This window comes from Camelina sativa, chromosome 7 (assembly GCF_000633955.1).
Source record: "Camelina sativa cultivar DH55 chromosome 7, Cs, whole genome shotgun sequence".
Classification (NCBI taxonomy): domain Eukaryota; kingdom Viridiplantae; phylum Streptophyta; class Magnoliopsida; order Brassicales; family Brassicaceae; genus Camelina; species Camelina sativa.
This window is the reverse complement of record NC_025691.1, coordinates 25,833,296-25,850,229: the sequence shown is the minus strand read 5'-3', so window position 1 is coordinate 25,850,229 and position 16,934 is coordinate 25,833,296. Positions and strand designations below refer to the sequence as shown.

Here is a 16,934-nt window from a genome sequence, read left to right as displayed (position 1 = left end):
ATATATATATATATATATATATATATATATATATATATATATATATTGGGAGAAATCAACTCCTTTGAAGTGAGAAAAGGGAGAGAAAAGGAGATGTATGAAGAATTACTTGGCTTGAAGAGAGTCCATATGCCACTAATCGATACACCAAGGTAAGAACTCACCTGAACTTGCTTTAATTTATGTAATGAGATGACAATGGAGATTTCAGATATTCCAAAGGATTGTGGGATTTAAGTAAGGAATGTTGATGCTTATCATGGTTAAGTAAGTTCTTGAGTCAGGTAAATGAAGAGTGCGAATAAGAATCATCATGCAATTGAGTGAGTTCCCTGTTTTCAAACCTCTTTCACATGTCTAAGCTTATGTTTTGCTTGAGGGCAAGCAAATGTTAAGTCTGGGGAGTTGATATATCATGGTTTTTGTGGTTTTTTAACCATGATATAAAGAGTCTTTTAGAGTCTTTTGATTTGTTTTCTAGGATGTTTTTGAGTCTTTACAGGTTTTCTAGGATTTTAGCATGGATTGAGCAAAGTGGAGCAATTTGGATCATTTTGGAGTATTAATCCCGAAGAAACGAACTTGGAATCGATGAAGAGTGATGGTGTCGGTCGACACCCTGTTTTGTCTGCGAGAGAAGCCAAGTTTTGGAAGTTTTACAAATTCAGCCAAAGTTTTCCATATTTGCAACATAAGCCCCTGGACGTGTTTTAGGACATATTTATAGTGTTTTTGGGTTTTGTAAACCCTTGAGTTTTATTCTAGCAAGATTTATTTTTCTTCAACCCTTTGTGAGATTTTGAGAGCTTTGAAGAGAGAGATCTGCTTTGAGAGAAGAATTCTTGAACTCCCTTATACTCTTTTAATTTCAATTGCTTATTATTCAGAATTATGTCTTGTTCTTCATTAAACATGTCTGAGTAGTTTGCTTGTTAGGTTCAAGGTTTTTCACAGGGATTTTATGATTTATTAGATCTGTTTATTTAGGATTCATTATCTTTCTAGATCTTCATCATAGGTTGTTCTTCACATTAATTCTTGATTAATCACCTATAATTAATACTTTAGTAAAATAAATTGATATGAGAATATAATTGATTTTCCTGATAAAACCTTTTGATGAGCAAAATTACTTCTTGCAAAGAGATTTGTTTTATTAATTTTGTGAACAATCTAAACCTATTTTCAAAGATGATTTTTAATCTAGAATTGTACAAAGAGATTTGGATTTTCTGGTTTTAAATTTAGATAATATTTGCAGTGAGAACTGATTTATTTTACAAAAGTGTTTAGAGTTCTAGATCTGTTCTTAATTGCTTGAATCTTATTTATTTCTTGATTTAATAATTTGTAATCTCCTGAGAAATTCCCTAGGCCTAACATTTTGATCCTTGAATTTACAACAGCTTTTATTTATTATTTTGCATTGTTTATTTTAATTCAACTTAATTTGTTTAGCGTAATTCATAAAACTCTATAATTTATTGTGTAATCTAGAGTTTTTGTGGAATTCGATCCCTAAATATTATAGTGACCTCTTAATTTAAGAAAGTAGTTTTAGGATAAATTTGGGAAGACAAAAAAAAATGGAATAGTAGTCAAAGCCAAATCAAACATACAACAACAGACAAAGAAAGAAGCCGTATGAGACAGAAGGTCCCCAACAAAGCCGGCACCGACGGCTCGCACGAACGAACAAGCTCTTTTGACAGTGTATGAACACAATAAATTCTGTTTATCTCAACTAGAAAAATGTATACATATTAAAATGAGTTATCACTTTAACGAACGTACAAGTCGTAAGTTAAAGAAAAAAGGTTTCCCGTTTAATATAAGTTAATGGTTTAAGCGTAATTTCCGCAGAATCTGTTCATGATAATAATTTGGTGGTTAGTATCAATCCATATACTAATTTCACCCACTATATATTATTATGGATGCTTTGGCGTTTAAGAAGATAGACTTAAATATTCCAATACTTAACTTTAATAAAGCACTACTATCAAGCATTGACCCGTTGGTTGTTAACTTTTTTTGTTAGTGTACCACAGGATAATGCCATTATCATAAGTTGGTAAAAAGAGAAAAATCTTACTTCCATCCATATCACAAAATCATTGTAAAAAAAAAAAAATCAGTCAAAATCACATCTTATAACACGAAATAAGCGTTGAATATATCACTTATCACATTCATACCATACTAACTAAATGTTAAACATTTGATTGGTAATTTATTATATATGTTTTACAAATCATCGTAGGATACTTACATCAATTGGAGTCATCATTGGATCCATATGTTTAATACAATTTTGATGTTTACCTAAAATTGCTGTTGCTAAGATTAGTTGTATAATAAAAAAAAGTTTGAAATCAGGAATATGAGATAGATTATTCAAAACAAACAACCACAAAACATATAAATTATAGGGCACAACAACTACTAACAGAATTGCTTAGTTTATTATGAATCTATGGCTAGTGCTCGTAACTAATTTGTCCAACTAATTAAAGGTTTTGAGTTTTGTGCTCTATGATGATAATTGTCTTTGTGAAAAAGTTCCGTGTTCCTTGTAGTATTAATCATGACCGTAAATGTCTGAAATAATGATACTAACAACAAATATTAATATTTCGCTAGGGTCCAAAGATACATTTGAACAAACTATTTGCATTTTTCGTCTTTATCAATTAAGACAATAAAACAATCAAACGATAGGGTCAGCCGATTCATATATAATTATTTCAATAACAGGAATGTTTTAACGAATCGACCCCATTAAATAAAATTAAGATCTTAATTGTGGATTTTTAGAAAACGAAAGCAAGATTTTTGTGTTATAGCAAAAGGCAGACAAATCAAAAAGTTGGTTTCTTGGAAAGTACTCCACTGTAACTCTTTTCTTAGACTTACATATATAGTACATAAACACCTTTCATCTTCAACTAGAAAATAAGAAAGAAAAAAAACTCTTACTCCTCTGTTTCATCGATCTCTTCACATTGCTTTGCTTCTTTATCTTCTTCAAAGCTTCCAACTTTTTTTTTTGTTTCCTTCTTAAAAATGGCGAAATTGAAGAAGTTATCCACAGGTCAAAAAATGGGTTGTGAGAGTGTCCTTGGATGTATTTTCCAAAGCTGGAGCCCTCGTCGGAGAAAACCCTCTTTACCGGAAAAAGATCGCAGGGTAAAAGATAACTTGCCTTCCAAGTCAACACCCACCATTACAAACCCTAAAATCCTCCCCAGAGTGTCCACCGATACTTCTTCTCAACCAAAGAAGTCTGATTCCCAGAAACCCCAACAAAAGCAAATAACCGATGAGAACCAACCGAGAAAATCATCAGATTCCACCAGAAAATCATCAGATTCAGCAAAGAAATCGATTTCCTCGGGCTCATCAAGAACAGAGAGCAAGAGATTCTCTCTTAACGGCGTCATGGGAAACATCATCGTGAAACCACAGCCCGCCGTTAAAGCTGACGTCCCGAAGACGAAAAGCCGGTGGGAGGGCAAGCCTGTAAATTACAGACTCGATCCAGAGGCTCTCAAGAGAATGGGAAACGAAGAGTATTGTCGTGGGAGGTTTGCACAAGCTCTTGTGTTTTACGAGAGAGCCATCTCAGCTGACCCCAAAACGCCGACGTATTGGTGTAACAAATCAGCCGCTTTGATCAGTCTCGGTCGTCTTCTTGAAGCTTCCGATGCTTGTGAAGAAGCTTTAAGACTAAACCCAACTTATGAGAGAGCTCATCAGAGACTCGCTTCCCTCCAACTCAGGTAGAGTCTTCACTTTTTTCTTTCTAATTAGTCCCTTTAAATTTAAGATAATTACTCTGTGGACTGTGGTACCATTTAGTTATTAAGCACCCAATTGCACCCTGGATTTTGATTTTTGTTTTTTTTTTACCAGATTGGGTGAGGTTGAAAAAGCTTTGAGTCATTATAACGAAGCTGGAAAATATACAGAGACAAAACATATAGAACAAGTTGAAGATGTTATAAAATGCTTAAAGAGGTGCGATGAAGCTCGAAGATCAAAGGAATGGAATGTTGCGTTGAAAGAGACTCTTTTTGCGATATCATATGGAGCCGATTCTTCTCCTAGGGTTAGCTTTCTTTCTTGTTCTCCAATGTTTTTTTTTTTTTTTTGTTTAACAAGGAGCCAAATATAGTATGCTTATGTTCTGTTTAATCGACGAATTGTGTGGTTTAGCTATTGGTGGACAGTTCTCTTGTTTTGACTAATTAAAACCCGTAATCTTCGATCTCCTAAAGGTCTATGCGCTTCAAACCGAGGCTTTATTGCATCTTCAGCGACACGAGGAAGCGTACAGCGTGTACCAGAAAGGAACAAAACGCTTCGAGATCGATAGTTTCATAAAGATTTTTGGTCTTTCCATCACTTCTTACCTCTTAATGGTCGGAGCTCAGGTCTACATTGCAGTAGGAAGGTCAGTGTAACACCATCACCTCTTAATCGTCGGAGCTCGGCTTTAAATGGGATGAAATATCTTGCTGGTTTTTAACTTGTGAAAATGAATGTGAGGAGTACTTACTCATGTCTTGCTTTCTTTCTTGGACAGATTTGAAGATGCAGTAACCGCGTCAAGGCAAGCGGCTCGACTGGATCCAAGTAGCGAAGAAGTAAACGTGGTAGCTAAAACAGCGAGAGCGGTTGCTTCAGCGAGACTGAGCGGAAACTTGCTTTTCAACGCGTCAAAATTCGAAGGGGCTTGCGTGGTTTACACGGAAGGACTAGAGAAAGATCCCTATAATGCCCTCTTGCTATGTAACAGAGCTGCCTCAAGATTTAAGATTGGTCTGTTCGAGAAAGCCATTGAAGATTGCACATTGGCTCTCAGTCTCCAGCCATCCTACAGAAAGGCGAGACGGCGCAGGGCTGATTCTTATGCCAAGGTATTTAAAAGCTCAATTTAACCGGTCCAAACCGATTTTGAAATGACATTTGCATTTTTATTGGTTTGATGTAATTTTGTATTTGTGATGAATGTTTGAATTGGATTTAATCTATGTACTGAATGTAGTTGGAGAAATGGCAACACGCGATTCAAGAATATGAGTTGTTGTTGATGGAGACACCTGGAGATGAAGAGACTAGAAGAGCCTTGGCTGAGGTGAATGTCCGATTTAGGAAGCAGACCGGTAGAAATGTCCGGTTTAAAGGAATCGGCTCGGATTTAGTTGTGGTTAATTGAAATGGGAGATAAATTGGCTAAGCCAAAACATTTGTATAGTTTTAAGAGATTTTTAAATGATTTGATTGTGTCTGCGTGTTTGTTTGCCTTTTTTGGGTTTTTGCTAATCTCATAATTTTCTCATTTCAGGAGCTTTTTAAGAAAGTTTGTTTTTACTTTTTACCAATCAAAATTTTGTATTAATTGGTCAAGACTAACACCTCATATCATAAGGGAAAAGTCTTGTGATTTTTCTATTATATTTTCATAAACCCATTATTAAAGCTTTGAATTTTGTGATTTTTGAGACCTCTGTTCATAGATTTGTCTTATGTCAATAGCCTTGTCTCGAGGACTTATGGATATGTGGGCAAAGTTGAAACTTGAAAGGGGTTTATTCGAAACTTATGTGTGATCTAGTGATTTGGAACCAAAACAGGAGTAAATAATTAAAGTGCTAAAAAAAATTAGACTAGCCATCTAATCAAATAGATTAACTAGGGTATGAAACTTTTTTTTTTTTTAATAGTAGTTAAAATTTGCAGAAATATGTTATAAAATTGTTACACAATAACATATACAAAGTTGTTTGCCTAACTGTTAGCAAAAGGTGGTCAGGAAATTTTTTTTAAAAATGGAAGAAACTTTGTTCATGGACATTTGATGATAATTGTGTATGTTCGTTTGTAGTGATCATACCTGATAGTGAGTGTTGTGCTTCTCTATAGCATTTAGAGAACTCAGACAAGGTTGGCTGATGTGGCTTATTCGTTTGATGTTATTATCAGGATGAAGAGAGCTAACTTGCTTGTTATTGCTTGCCGTGTTCAAAGTATATATAACCTTCAATTTGGTTCTATATTAGGATTGAACTCGTGACATAACAAGCAAAATGAAATGTTTGTTTTCATTTGATTTTTATTATATTAAACTCCTCGATGGTTTACAAAAAGAACGTATTATCAAGGGAAACATATAATACAAAAAAATGATATTTTAAGCAACTTCGTGTAACATATAAAAAGCCTGTACATACTTGCATTACATTACAAACGTTGTGATGAAACACACGAAACAAAGAAGGTAAACAAAAAAAAAACCTTTTGAGATACAAAACAGAGGAACCATGGAAACTCAAGAAACCAAAAAAAAAAAAAAACAGTTTCAAAAATAATTAACAGATAATCAAAATGATAAGACTATTAAAAAAACGCTTAATCAGATTTTAAAATACGATGATTAATGATGAGTAACGGTGGATATGTAAAAAAAATTCAGCTTTTCCAGCTTCGACTCCGAGACAGAGGATCTTGAACCCCGCCGACAACCCAAGTTTCCTTAGCGATGTCTGAAGAGAGTCTGTAAAACTCAGTATCGTATCTCATCAACACCAGTTCCATCTTCTCTTCCTCCATTAGTGATCTCAAATCCTTCTTCGTCTTCTTCGTATTCGTTTCTTGATCCTCTGTTTCTTCTTCTTCTTCTCTGTTATCTTGCTCTGTTTTTGCTTTCATTCTCTCTTCTAACCAACTCTTCGCTGGAGCTGATCTACACCGCATAAGAAAAAGCGCGTTTGGCGGCGGAACCGCCGGTTCTGCGTCTGACTTTTCAAGATCGCGTTTCTTCTCATCACCATCTACGGCGTCACAACACTTGTTGTTCTTAGCGTCGTCGTTGTTGCTCTGTTCCTCTTGTAAAACCATAAACCATTTGGAGAAAACATTCTTTGAGTTCTCTTCTTCTCCTTCTACTTCTTCATCCTCATCTTCATCATCATCTTCGTCTTCTTCGTCGTCGCTTGTGACATCAGCATGTCGGAAATCACCAAAACACCTGAAGTCGAATCTGATGTTTCTGAGACAAGTCAAGAAACCCATCACATCTTTCTTCAACCCTAAAAACTTGCTTTGCGATCTACTATCATGTATCCTCTCGATCTCTTCCATCACCGATTGCCAATTCTTTCCTTTTCCTCCTCCGCATTTGCTCGGCCGGACTTTGATCTGACCGGCGCAAGTGACTTTAGGCGATGTTGGTTCAGCTATTTCGTCACCACCCATATTCTTACTGCTCGCTTGTTTAGCCCACAAAGCAGGACTCCCATGTCCTCCTCCTCCACCACCGCCGCCGGAGAGTTTACTTAGCTGGCGACGGTGATGGGGACGACGGTTAGTGGAGGAGTCGGAAGGACGAGATGGGCTACAAATGGGCTTAGGAGTAAGAGCTAAGTGGGCTCTGGAAGGGAAACAAACCAACAAATCTGCAGAGTAACCAGAAGAAGAAGATCCTCTGTTTCCATTGCTTCCTTTGATCATACCTTTTTCTTTGCTTTTGTTTTTCTTGGGTTTTGGTTTTTTGGATCGATCTCTTAATGGGAAGGGTTCAGCTTTTTATGTCTGGATTTATAAAATTATTCTTCTTTTTTTTCTTTATAAAAATTTTCTTGTTAGGCTTTGATATTCCTGTGTTGTGACAGCTTTACATGCTTTTTGCTTTTGCGGGGGAAAAAAAAAACTTTCTTTTTCACTTAAACCCTTTTTCAAAAAGTGAAAAAAAATCGGTGGTGCACCTTCGCCAAATTGTCTTCGTAAAAATGTAATTGATGGATAAATATGGAGAAGAAGAAGAAGAAGAAGTGATGGGGTCAAAGGAGTGAAGTGGGTTCATTACAACTTTATTCAATCGTAAACAAGAAGCTTCTTGACTGAATCATTCACTTTCAGTGGTCGTCACCACCTTCTTGTTCTTGTTTTTGAATAGATTCATCATTCATGTATTGATGTATAAGTTATTCAGTTTTAATTTTGAGATTTATATATAAGCCAATACCAAATTTCAAAGTGTATGCGGTGAGTGTATGCAATACTTACTAGTTACTATACTAAATGTGAAACCCATATCGTCGTCAGTATAGAACTCGTGTTAGTCTACATTTCATCTCTATGAACTCGATTAACAAAAAATAAATGCATTGGTTATAGTTCTTACATCTATCGATAAGCTATCCACAATCATATTTCAAAGGTTTGGTGATTTTTTATAATTCATTCATATTATTTTTTAAAAAGTATATATAACATGTGAATGTGACAAGGGTGATGATGGGTTATAGTCGAATTGCTCAATAGATTAAAGTTGGAAAGGTTTCGTGGGCTTTACTTTTGCAAATTCAATATAAACTGATAATATTATTATCTATGATAGAAAAAGAAAGACAATGGTATAAAGAAGAATAAAAAAGGAAAAGATTGGAAGGGCACGAGGCTTGTTTCTTAATCCAATGCTATTGAATATTGATCACAAGCTGTGTGGTCACATTTCCCTTTCTTGTTGTTATCTTTCAACCATACAATCATCAAATTTTCAATTGCTATCTTACGATTTAACTACCTTCTAACTATATTTCCAAACTATATAAGCTAGTACCAAATGACAACGAAATTCAGGAGTGCAAAACGATCTAGGGATGTTAATGATGTGATGATCACGTACTGAAATAGTGTATGGTGAAGTTATTGTGTGACATGAGGCATGAATTGTTTGATATGATTGTTTTGCTAAATCGAAAAGCATCATTGCGGATTTCTGAAAACTAACCAAACAAAAAGTTGTGGTTTCCACTTCAAACAGTTTTGTTTCTCTACTATTTTACAGTTTCACCGTTCATATATTTCACAATAGTTATGGACACTATGGTAATAAAACTTGAACTCAACATTAAGTAATTAAACTTGGTCCAAGACGTCGCAGTGAACTAGTTTCTTTAATCATCCAATACATTTGTTGCATGATTTAGACAAGTTTCAATTCTTGAATAAGAGGTTTTCCCTTTATGCTAGCTGGTCTTGTTCTTCTTTACCTTTCACAAAACAGAAAACGAGAAAATGATTTTCTAACACAATATTTTGATTTAATGTCATGCTTCTCACACTATATATTGCTTCCTTAGCTTAACTGAATTTTCACAGGTACAGTTGCGTTTCTTTGGTTAAGATATAGCTCTCGTTCGTTCCAGCAATTTTCATGAAACTCTTGCTTTAACCGTTAATTCCCATTTAAATTAAAACATGTATAACATGGACGTTTTGGATCCTTGGTGAGAGAAATAATGTGTAAAACTCGATGAACTTTTTAACTAGTATTACAAATTTTTGTAACTGGCTTTAGTTAGATGAACTTTATTAGTTACACAACAGCTTTATTTGGCAAAATTCTGAAATTCGAATTTTTTCACGCTAATTCATGTGATATGGGTAAATAAGCCCTAATACTGCGTACTCGATTTCCGGTTCCGGGTTTCACTCTAATTAGGTTAAATTTACCATTTGGCGCTAATTGCGTTAGTCTCTTTAAAGTTGTACAGATTAGAACTGATATATATGCACTTCAAGAAATAATTCAACACAAAGAAACTAGCAGACCCTAAACTCAAATTAAAGGATGAAAAAAAAAAAGTTAGATATTGTATGTTTTATCATGATAAGTTTGCATCAACATTGAGGTAGGCCTTTTGCACTAGCAAAAAAAAAAACTTTATATTTAACATTTAAGTAGCAATACTTTTTATAAATAGATTGTTGAAATGGAAGATATCATTTTTATAATCAATATTCATAAAGCTAAATTTATGTAGATTGAAGATACTGTTTGATTTAGTTGTACCCCAATCCTTGTGAATGAGAGCGACAATGTTGAGAAATCATGTGGGTAGGCCTTTCTTAAGAGCCTCACTCGAAAAAAAGTTAGGCAATTTACATTTCACGCTTTTTTTTCCACGAATCTAATAAGTCTTTTTTTCTTTGTCAAATCACAATGCATAATTGAGGTAAAACTCTCTATACATGATATTAATATGTGAAAAACCACAAAAGTAAAGCCTGATAAGTATGAAAATGTTATTGCCTGAAACTTTAAACTTGCAATCAAAGTTATAGATTGAAGCATCATTCACAGCTATAGCCTAATCAAGTTTACATATATGTGAGATATTCTGTTTTATTAGTCTTCATTTGATATAAAGCACAAATATTTGTCATTGACATGTTAAGCAAGGACCACCTTGTCTTGTTTGGTAATATGGTTTAATTATTTCTCCGCACTCTATAGCCTTTTTGCAAATGTATAATAATGTAAAGAAACATGTTAGTGACCAAATTAATGTAACATTCTTTTTTGATCATGATATGAGATGATACCACTCAATGGAATACTAACAATGTGTTCATAATGATATCAGATCAATTAATATATAAGATTTTTATGTGCTCAAGAAAGAGACATTGAAAAAGTCGAACTAGAAGAAGAAGAGCTCATAAACTGAAAGTTTTCTCCTGTGAAGAGCGGGCCTTGATGGGCTTCAAACTGGATCCGATAGGCTTGAATCTTGCAATTTGCGTAATTATAATTGCCTTTATTTCATGTTATATCCACCTCATGAACATAGGCAATCACAAAAATTAATGTCAGATTTCGAAAGTAATTGCTATTGAATAAAATAGCTGTATTTTTTTCTAAACATATTCATTAGATATGGCCATATGGGTGAGATCACTCAAGATACTTAACAGCGTTTTATATTTAAACTATTGCTATTAATAAATTCGTTCGAATCATATCAGTAATACTCGTTTGTTTCAAAATATAGGATGTTTTAGTGAAAACACGTATATTACAAAATAATTACTTTTAAAAAATTTAATCAATCATAAAAGTCTACATAATATAAAATATAAATTTAATTTAAAAATTGTATAGAAAGTTGGAAACATCCTATATTAAAAAACAAAAATACTTTTCTAAACATCTTATATTATGAAACGGAAAGAATATTATATTAGATGCTGTAACGCAATTAATGTTGGTAATCATATCATATTAGAGGAATAATAATTCAGATTTGATGTCATTTGACCAAAGTCGTACGCCAATAGTACAATCGGCTTTGTACGATTCAAAGTTTTTATATACATAAGAAACAGGCCGCACATACGATAGCCCAAAAAAAGCCCATTAAGCCTTTTAAAAAAAATAATATTTTAGAAAGAATTCATCTCTAACACATTCCTCCTACGCTTGAGCAACGCCGTAACGGCTTCTCCGTACATACAATCGCCGCCATCTCCGGCGAAAGCCTCCGTCACCAGCTCGGCGTCGTTATCATCGGAAGCTACACCACTCGGCCTTACGACCACAAGCGTCGCGGCTTCGAGACAAATCCCGCTCTTCAACAGCAGCGACGGCGCGTGTCTCATACTCATCCTCACGCTAGGAACCACAGTGCGTTCCCCGACGCGCTCAATTCCTTTATCCTCCTCACGCGCCTCCGTCTCTCTGTATTCTTTCATCCCCGCAGCGTCCATCACCACCGTACCTTCACCTTCTCTGTCACGTACAGTCAATTTCTCCATCTCCTTGTGATCTTTCACCAAATCTCTCATCAGGTAATGACGCGTCGAAGCCGCCATCAACGCGCTGATCGTCCACACCACGCGCGTCTTCAACCCACAGACGAACTCAGAATCAGACTCCACAGCACCGTCGACGGCGGCGGAGGCGGAAGAATCGGTAGTTCCTGGGGTAGTATTAACCGTGGCTGAACGGAAAGCAACGATGACGCAGCTCTTGAGTGTTTTCCCGAACTCAGCCTTCCACTTAACGGCGGCGCCTTTCTCTAGCTTGACATCGCCGCCGTATAACTCCACCTCAAGGTTCCGGATCCGTTCAAACCCGACGAGAATCTGAGCCGGAGTTTTCGGAGATCGGGTTAGGATCTCGGCCGGGTCAGCTGGCTTGGGGAAGATAGGGAGGAAGCCGTGAATTGATTTGAACAGAGATCGGAAAAAGCTAGCGATCGGGGAATCGATCTCGGGGTCAGAATCGGTGGTTCCGAGGATCTGATCGAGTTGGAGAAGGAGCGAGTCGGACTGAGTGGCTAACGAGTTGAATCGTTTCGAAACGGAACGGCACCGTATCAACGTTTTCACGTCACCGACTTTGTTTAAAATGTCGATGACCACAGGATCTGGAATCGCATCAAAAGCATCCATGCTGATTTGACTAAAATACCCTTTTAAAACCTTTCGGGATTGGTTAGAGAGACTCCTACACTTTTGTTTCTGTGTTCTGTAATGAGTTGTGTGTGTGTAAGAGAGGAGAGTTATGTATAAATAAGGGAAATGGGGTAAAGGATATATGATGATTATTTTAATTCTCCGGCATGTAGGGTCATTATTGCCGTCGGTATAATGATAGTTAAATTAATAAAGAATAATAAGTACGGCTTTTTGCAAATTTTTTAATTGGCGTTTGATAATTAAATAGGAGACATCAACGATTGAGATGCTCTCCTATCCGGCGACACCGTCCTGAATCAACGGTCCAGTCTTGCTTTAACTTTTCTATCAAAATCATCACGGTCCATACCGGGGGGGGGAAATCATAGTAATTGATCATTTGGATGGATACCATAGCTTTAAATAAACCTTTTTGAAATTTTCGTGAAAATATAGTTTTTATGACTCATGAATAATTCGATAGGGGTGGGCATTTCGGTTTAAGTTTGGGTTGTGTTTGGATTCGATTCGGTTCAGTTTGTTCGATTTTGTTAAAACTCTAACCAAACTCAACCCAAGTTAATTTAGTTTGGTTTGTGTTCAAGTCGGTTTATGTTTAGTTTAGTTTTAGTTTGGTTTAGTTTTAATTCGGTTTAAGAATCAATTAATGTAACAAAATGAAACTGATTATGGTTTTATAATAGTTAATTAATCAAATAAATTAGAAAAGATAGAAAATTAAAATTAATACCTAATATTAAGTATAATTAAATTTATATTTATATTTAGTTAATTTTATTAGAAAAACTAAAATAATGTAAAATATAAATAAAATGCAAGTGGTAATAGAGAAGATCACATGTTTATAATTTTAATAATATTATTAATTAATTTCAGAAACACATTGGTTTAAAACCGAACCGAACCGAACCATTTGGGTTGAAAAGAAACATAATCGAATGGTTGGAATGTAGGATTGAATTTGGTTTGGGTCGGTTTGAGTTCAGTTAGTTCGGTTCGGTTTAAATGCCCACCCCTACCAGTACCAATACCAATACCATGATCATGAATATGAAAAGAGAGTAAATAGTGTTAACTTTTCTAGCTATTAGGTCTAAAATATTGTTTTCTAGTAGTGCGAATATAAACGACTTTAACTTCAAAAGTCTATCTCCTCAAATAAATAAATTAATAGCTACATATGATTTTTATTTGGTTCAGTGTCGACGAACAATACCGAATTTTAGTTCGAACAGCCTTTATCAATTTATTTGTTCGTTCCAAAGACTTTTGACAAAAAGAAAAAAAGACTTAATTGTGTCTTTGGTTTGCATTTACATGTAGGAATAAATTCACCCAAAAAAAAGAAGAAGAACATTTTGTGTGTTTGTAGAATATATTTGAAAATTGCAAATGCAAACATCTCATATCTACGTTAAATATACGAACAACCAATCAAAACCTTCTTTTACAACACCCGTGGTGGTTCACGGTCACGGGGAATCATCAGCATCCTTGGTACGCTCCCGTTGCATTTGTACGGAAAGTTGTACTGCTCACAAGCCAACCCTGTAAGGCGGCTCTCTCTCTCTCTCTCTCTCTCTCTCTCTCTCTCTCTCTCTCTGCTTTAGCATTGATGGATCATATCATGGTGTTAACATAAGGGAACATAGAAGAAACACTGTATTGTCTTGTTTTAGTCTCCTCGTCTATTTAAGATGGCTTGTGAGTTCGAGCTTGAACACAAATTCTAGTGGATTTTCCTATATTACTTTCATAGAGAATTTTACACTAGATAGAAGCCGAATTTATTAATTTTGTGTGACATTTATATTTTATTTTGCACAAAAAAAAAATATCGAGATGACTTATTAGGTGATAATTATATTTAAACATTCACTAAACCGAATTCTGAAGACTTTTTAAGACATTATGATTATATTTGTCTAGGTTCATCCTGACCTTATTGGTTTGAGGCAACGAATTTTTTTTTTTTTAATGTATAATTAGTGTTCTCTATGTTACAGTTACTTTGAAATCCATTTATATATTTATTATATTATTTCAATATGTAAAGCTCGAGCGATGATGAGGTTAAAGTTGGGACAGGTTGTATTAATGCACTTTTTGTCTTCTGAAATAATGCATGGATTTGGGAGTTGTTGTGGCGGATCTTGTCACACGTCCTTCTATGGAGATCCATACATCATATGCATGATCTAGTGGCTGAGTAGAAAATGTCTTACTCACGAGAGTAATGACTCTCGACAATAATTTAGACTGGTCTTGAATCAATTATGGCAATTCAGTTAATATGACAACAACGTCATAATAAAGGTATATAAAAGTATAATGCTCGCATAGAGATTTCAAATTAAGAAAACATTTAACGTTGCTAATTTAGATTACACTCCTTTTTTCATGATAAATTGGATTTGAAGAGAACACACGTGATATTAGCAACATTTTGTTATTTTACGACACTGTTTGTTTGGCTAATTCTTTTATGACACCAAAGTAAAATTTTAATTGGGAAAAATGTCAAAAAAATCACCGACTTTCAAATTGTGGCAAAAAAAATCATCAACTTCTAAAATATCATTTAAATCATTAAGTTTTTGTTGACTTTTAAAAAAATTAGGTAAATTTTATTGACTAAGTCATTTGAGACACGATGTTAAATTTTCAGTTAACGGAGTTAATTTCCGTCAGAATCTCCGTTATACCAAAACGACGTCATTTTTAATTAGAAGATTAAAACAAAAATATTTAGATTCCACTGGGAATCAAACAGCCTACCTTTGTCGGCTCATTACCAACTCTCTACCATTGAGCCACAATAATACTTCGATAATAACAAACAGAGATTTATATATATAAACAATCGATTAAAAATAACAAAACTAAAATACTGTTATATGTAATATATTTATAATATATATATTATCATATCATTACTCTTTTTATATATATAATATAAAGAGTAAAAATTAAATATTTTACAAATACCAAATAAAATCTACAATCAATATGTTTTATTTGGTATATGTGTAAAAAACCGTATTTAAAATTTATGCACTTCATCCCGATAAATAAGACATACTAATTTTGATATATGCACGCTATCAGTTATATATCTTACTTAGTATGTAATAAAAAAATATTTATCTACCAAAGAAAAAGTTATATTAATTTTTGCTTTTTATATTATATATTATATTGTAAAACGTTAATATATATATATATATGTAAAGTAATGATATGATAATATATATATATAAATACATTACATATAACCTTTTTTAGTTTTGTTATTTTAATCGAGTTTTTATCTATAAATATATCTCTGTTTGTTAATATGCTGAAATGTGATCGTGGTTCAATGGTAAAGTGCTTGTTTTTAGTTTCAAAGGTAGGTTGTTCCATTTCTGCTTGACGCAAAACTTTTTTGTTTTAATCTTCTAATTAAAACGACGTCGTTTTGGCTTAACGGAAATTCTGACGGAAGTTAATTTCGTTATCGCCGTTTAACTGAAAATTTAACGTTGTGCCTCAAATGGCTTAGTCAACGAAAGTTACTTATTTTTAAAAAAGTCAATAAAAACTTGATAATTTAAATGACATTTTAAAAGTTGATGATTTTTTTTGGCCACAATTTGAAAGTTCGTGATTTTTTTGATATTTTTCTCAATTTTAATTCACATTCTGTATTTTGTATTTGAAAGAGAGTCAATGCTGTTACTTTGTTAGTAAAAGGGAATCAAATGAGAAAATATTTATTGGCACGGAACAAATTGACATCTTTCGAAAAGTTTACGCGATTGCCAAAAAGGTACGGGTTCAATTTCCAACTTTTATTTTTTGTCTCTTTTTTTCTTTTTTGCCTATTTTGTCTTTGTTGATTTATTGTCTGTCACAGGCAACTTGACTCTTTCTTCCACATTATTTACGTCACTGAATCATTATCTCAGCTTTAATAGTAAATGTTAAACTTTGTGACCACTAAAAAAAAACTGAAATTTATGTATATTTAATTATCATTTGTCCACGCTTTGCTCTAAGACAACTAACTATGAGAGAGTGAACCTGTGGAATATAAAACCAGAGATTCTTTCAACAAGAGAGAATAATCCATCGAATTATAAATTAGAAGTTGTTTGTTGAAATTAATTTTTTTATTATCTTGTATTTTTTTAGTAATGAGTCTAACTCACTTGTGAAATCTAGTTCAAGAGAAGATGGTTGACTCATATTATATATGTTGTCCAATTATTTTGTTTTTTTGGACGTGGAACTCTAACACACTCATTTTATGCTCAGGATTGAACATCTGAACTGAAGCATGAAGTTTGTGAGATTAGACATCCACAAATGATAGTCAACTTTCAATAAATTTGAATCTAGACTCTTATACCATTTTAGTAATAGGTCTAATTCACTCTAAAAAATTAGCTCAAAAAGAAAAAGATTGCTTCACACTATATATATTATTTAAGAATTTTGTTTTCTTCCGCTGTAGAACTCTAACAGTATTATGAAAATTACGACATTGTGTTTATATACTACCTATCTTTTATTTATTTTGATTCTGTCTTTAAATAGGACGAAAGCTAGTGCTACTGTTCCTAATAGATTAATATTTTGACATTATGAAATATATTAAGAAATAATTTAATTTGTAT

At 33.8% G+C, this 16,934-nt stretch overlaps 3 protein-coding genes across 3 annotated transcripts; 1 reads left to right on the top strand and 2 right to left on the bottom strand.

The window, feature by feature from the left end:
• Positions 2,939 to 5,502, top strand: LOC104702597 (inactive TPR repeat-containing thioredoxin TTL3-like). Its single transcript, XM_010418479.2, has 5 exons — positions 2,939 to 3,782; positions 3,916 to 4,111; positions 4,281 to 4,456; positions 4,589 to 4,922; positions 5,051 to 5,502. Exons 1-5 carry the CDS (start codon positions 3,067 to 3,069, stop codon positions 5,219 to 5,221), a joined length of 1,593 nt encoding a protein of 530 aa, XP_010416781.1. The 5' UTR covers positions 2,939 to 3,066; the 3' UTR covers positions 5,222 to 5,502.
• Positions 6,180 to 7,804, bottom strand: LOC104702596 (nucleolar GTP-binding protein 2-like). The gene has a single exon (XM_010418478.2). The coding sequence runs from the start codon at positions 7,513 to 7,515 to the stop codon at positions 6,475 to 6,477; it is 1,041 nt and encodes a 346-aa protein (XP_010416780.1). The 5' UTR covers positions 7,516 to 7,804; the 3' UTR covers positions 6,180 to 6,474.
• On the bottom strand, positions 11,052 to 12,448 carry LOC104702595 (F-box protein At1g78100-like). Its single transcript, XM_010418477.2, has one exon. It carries the CDS (start codon positions 12,244 to 12,246, stop codon positions 11,236 to 11,238), a length of 1,011 nt encoding a protein of 336 aa, XP_010416779.1. The 5' UTR covers positions 12,247 to 12,448; the 3' UTR covers positions 11,052 to 11,235.

Coding starts and splice junctions, on each gene's coding strand:
- LOC104702595 (XM_010418477.2), bottom strand. CDS start 12,246: ATGGATGCTTTTGATGCGATTCCAGATCCTGTGGTCATCGACATTTTA.
- LOC104702596 (XM_010418478.2), bottom strand. CDS start 7,515: ATGATCAAAGGAAGCAATGGAAACAGAGGATCTTCTTCTTCTGGTTAC.
- LOC104702597 (XM_010418479.2), top strand. CDS start 3,067: ATGGCGAAATTGAAGAAGTTATCCACAGGTCAAAAAATGGGTTGTGAG. Junction 4,112..4,280: donor GAGCCGATTCTTCTCCTAGG/GTTAGCTTTCTT, acceptor GATCTCCTAAAG/GTCTATGCGCTTCAAACCGA. Junction 4,457..4,588: donor GTCTACATTGCAGTAGGAAG/GTCAGTGTAACA, acceptor TTTCTTGGACAG/ATTTGAAGATGCAGTAACCG.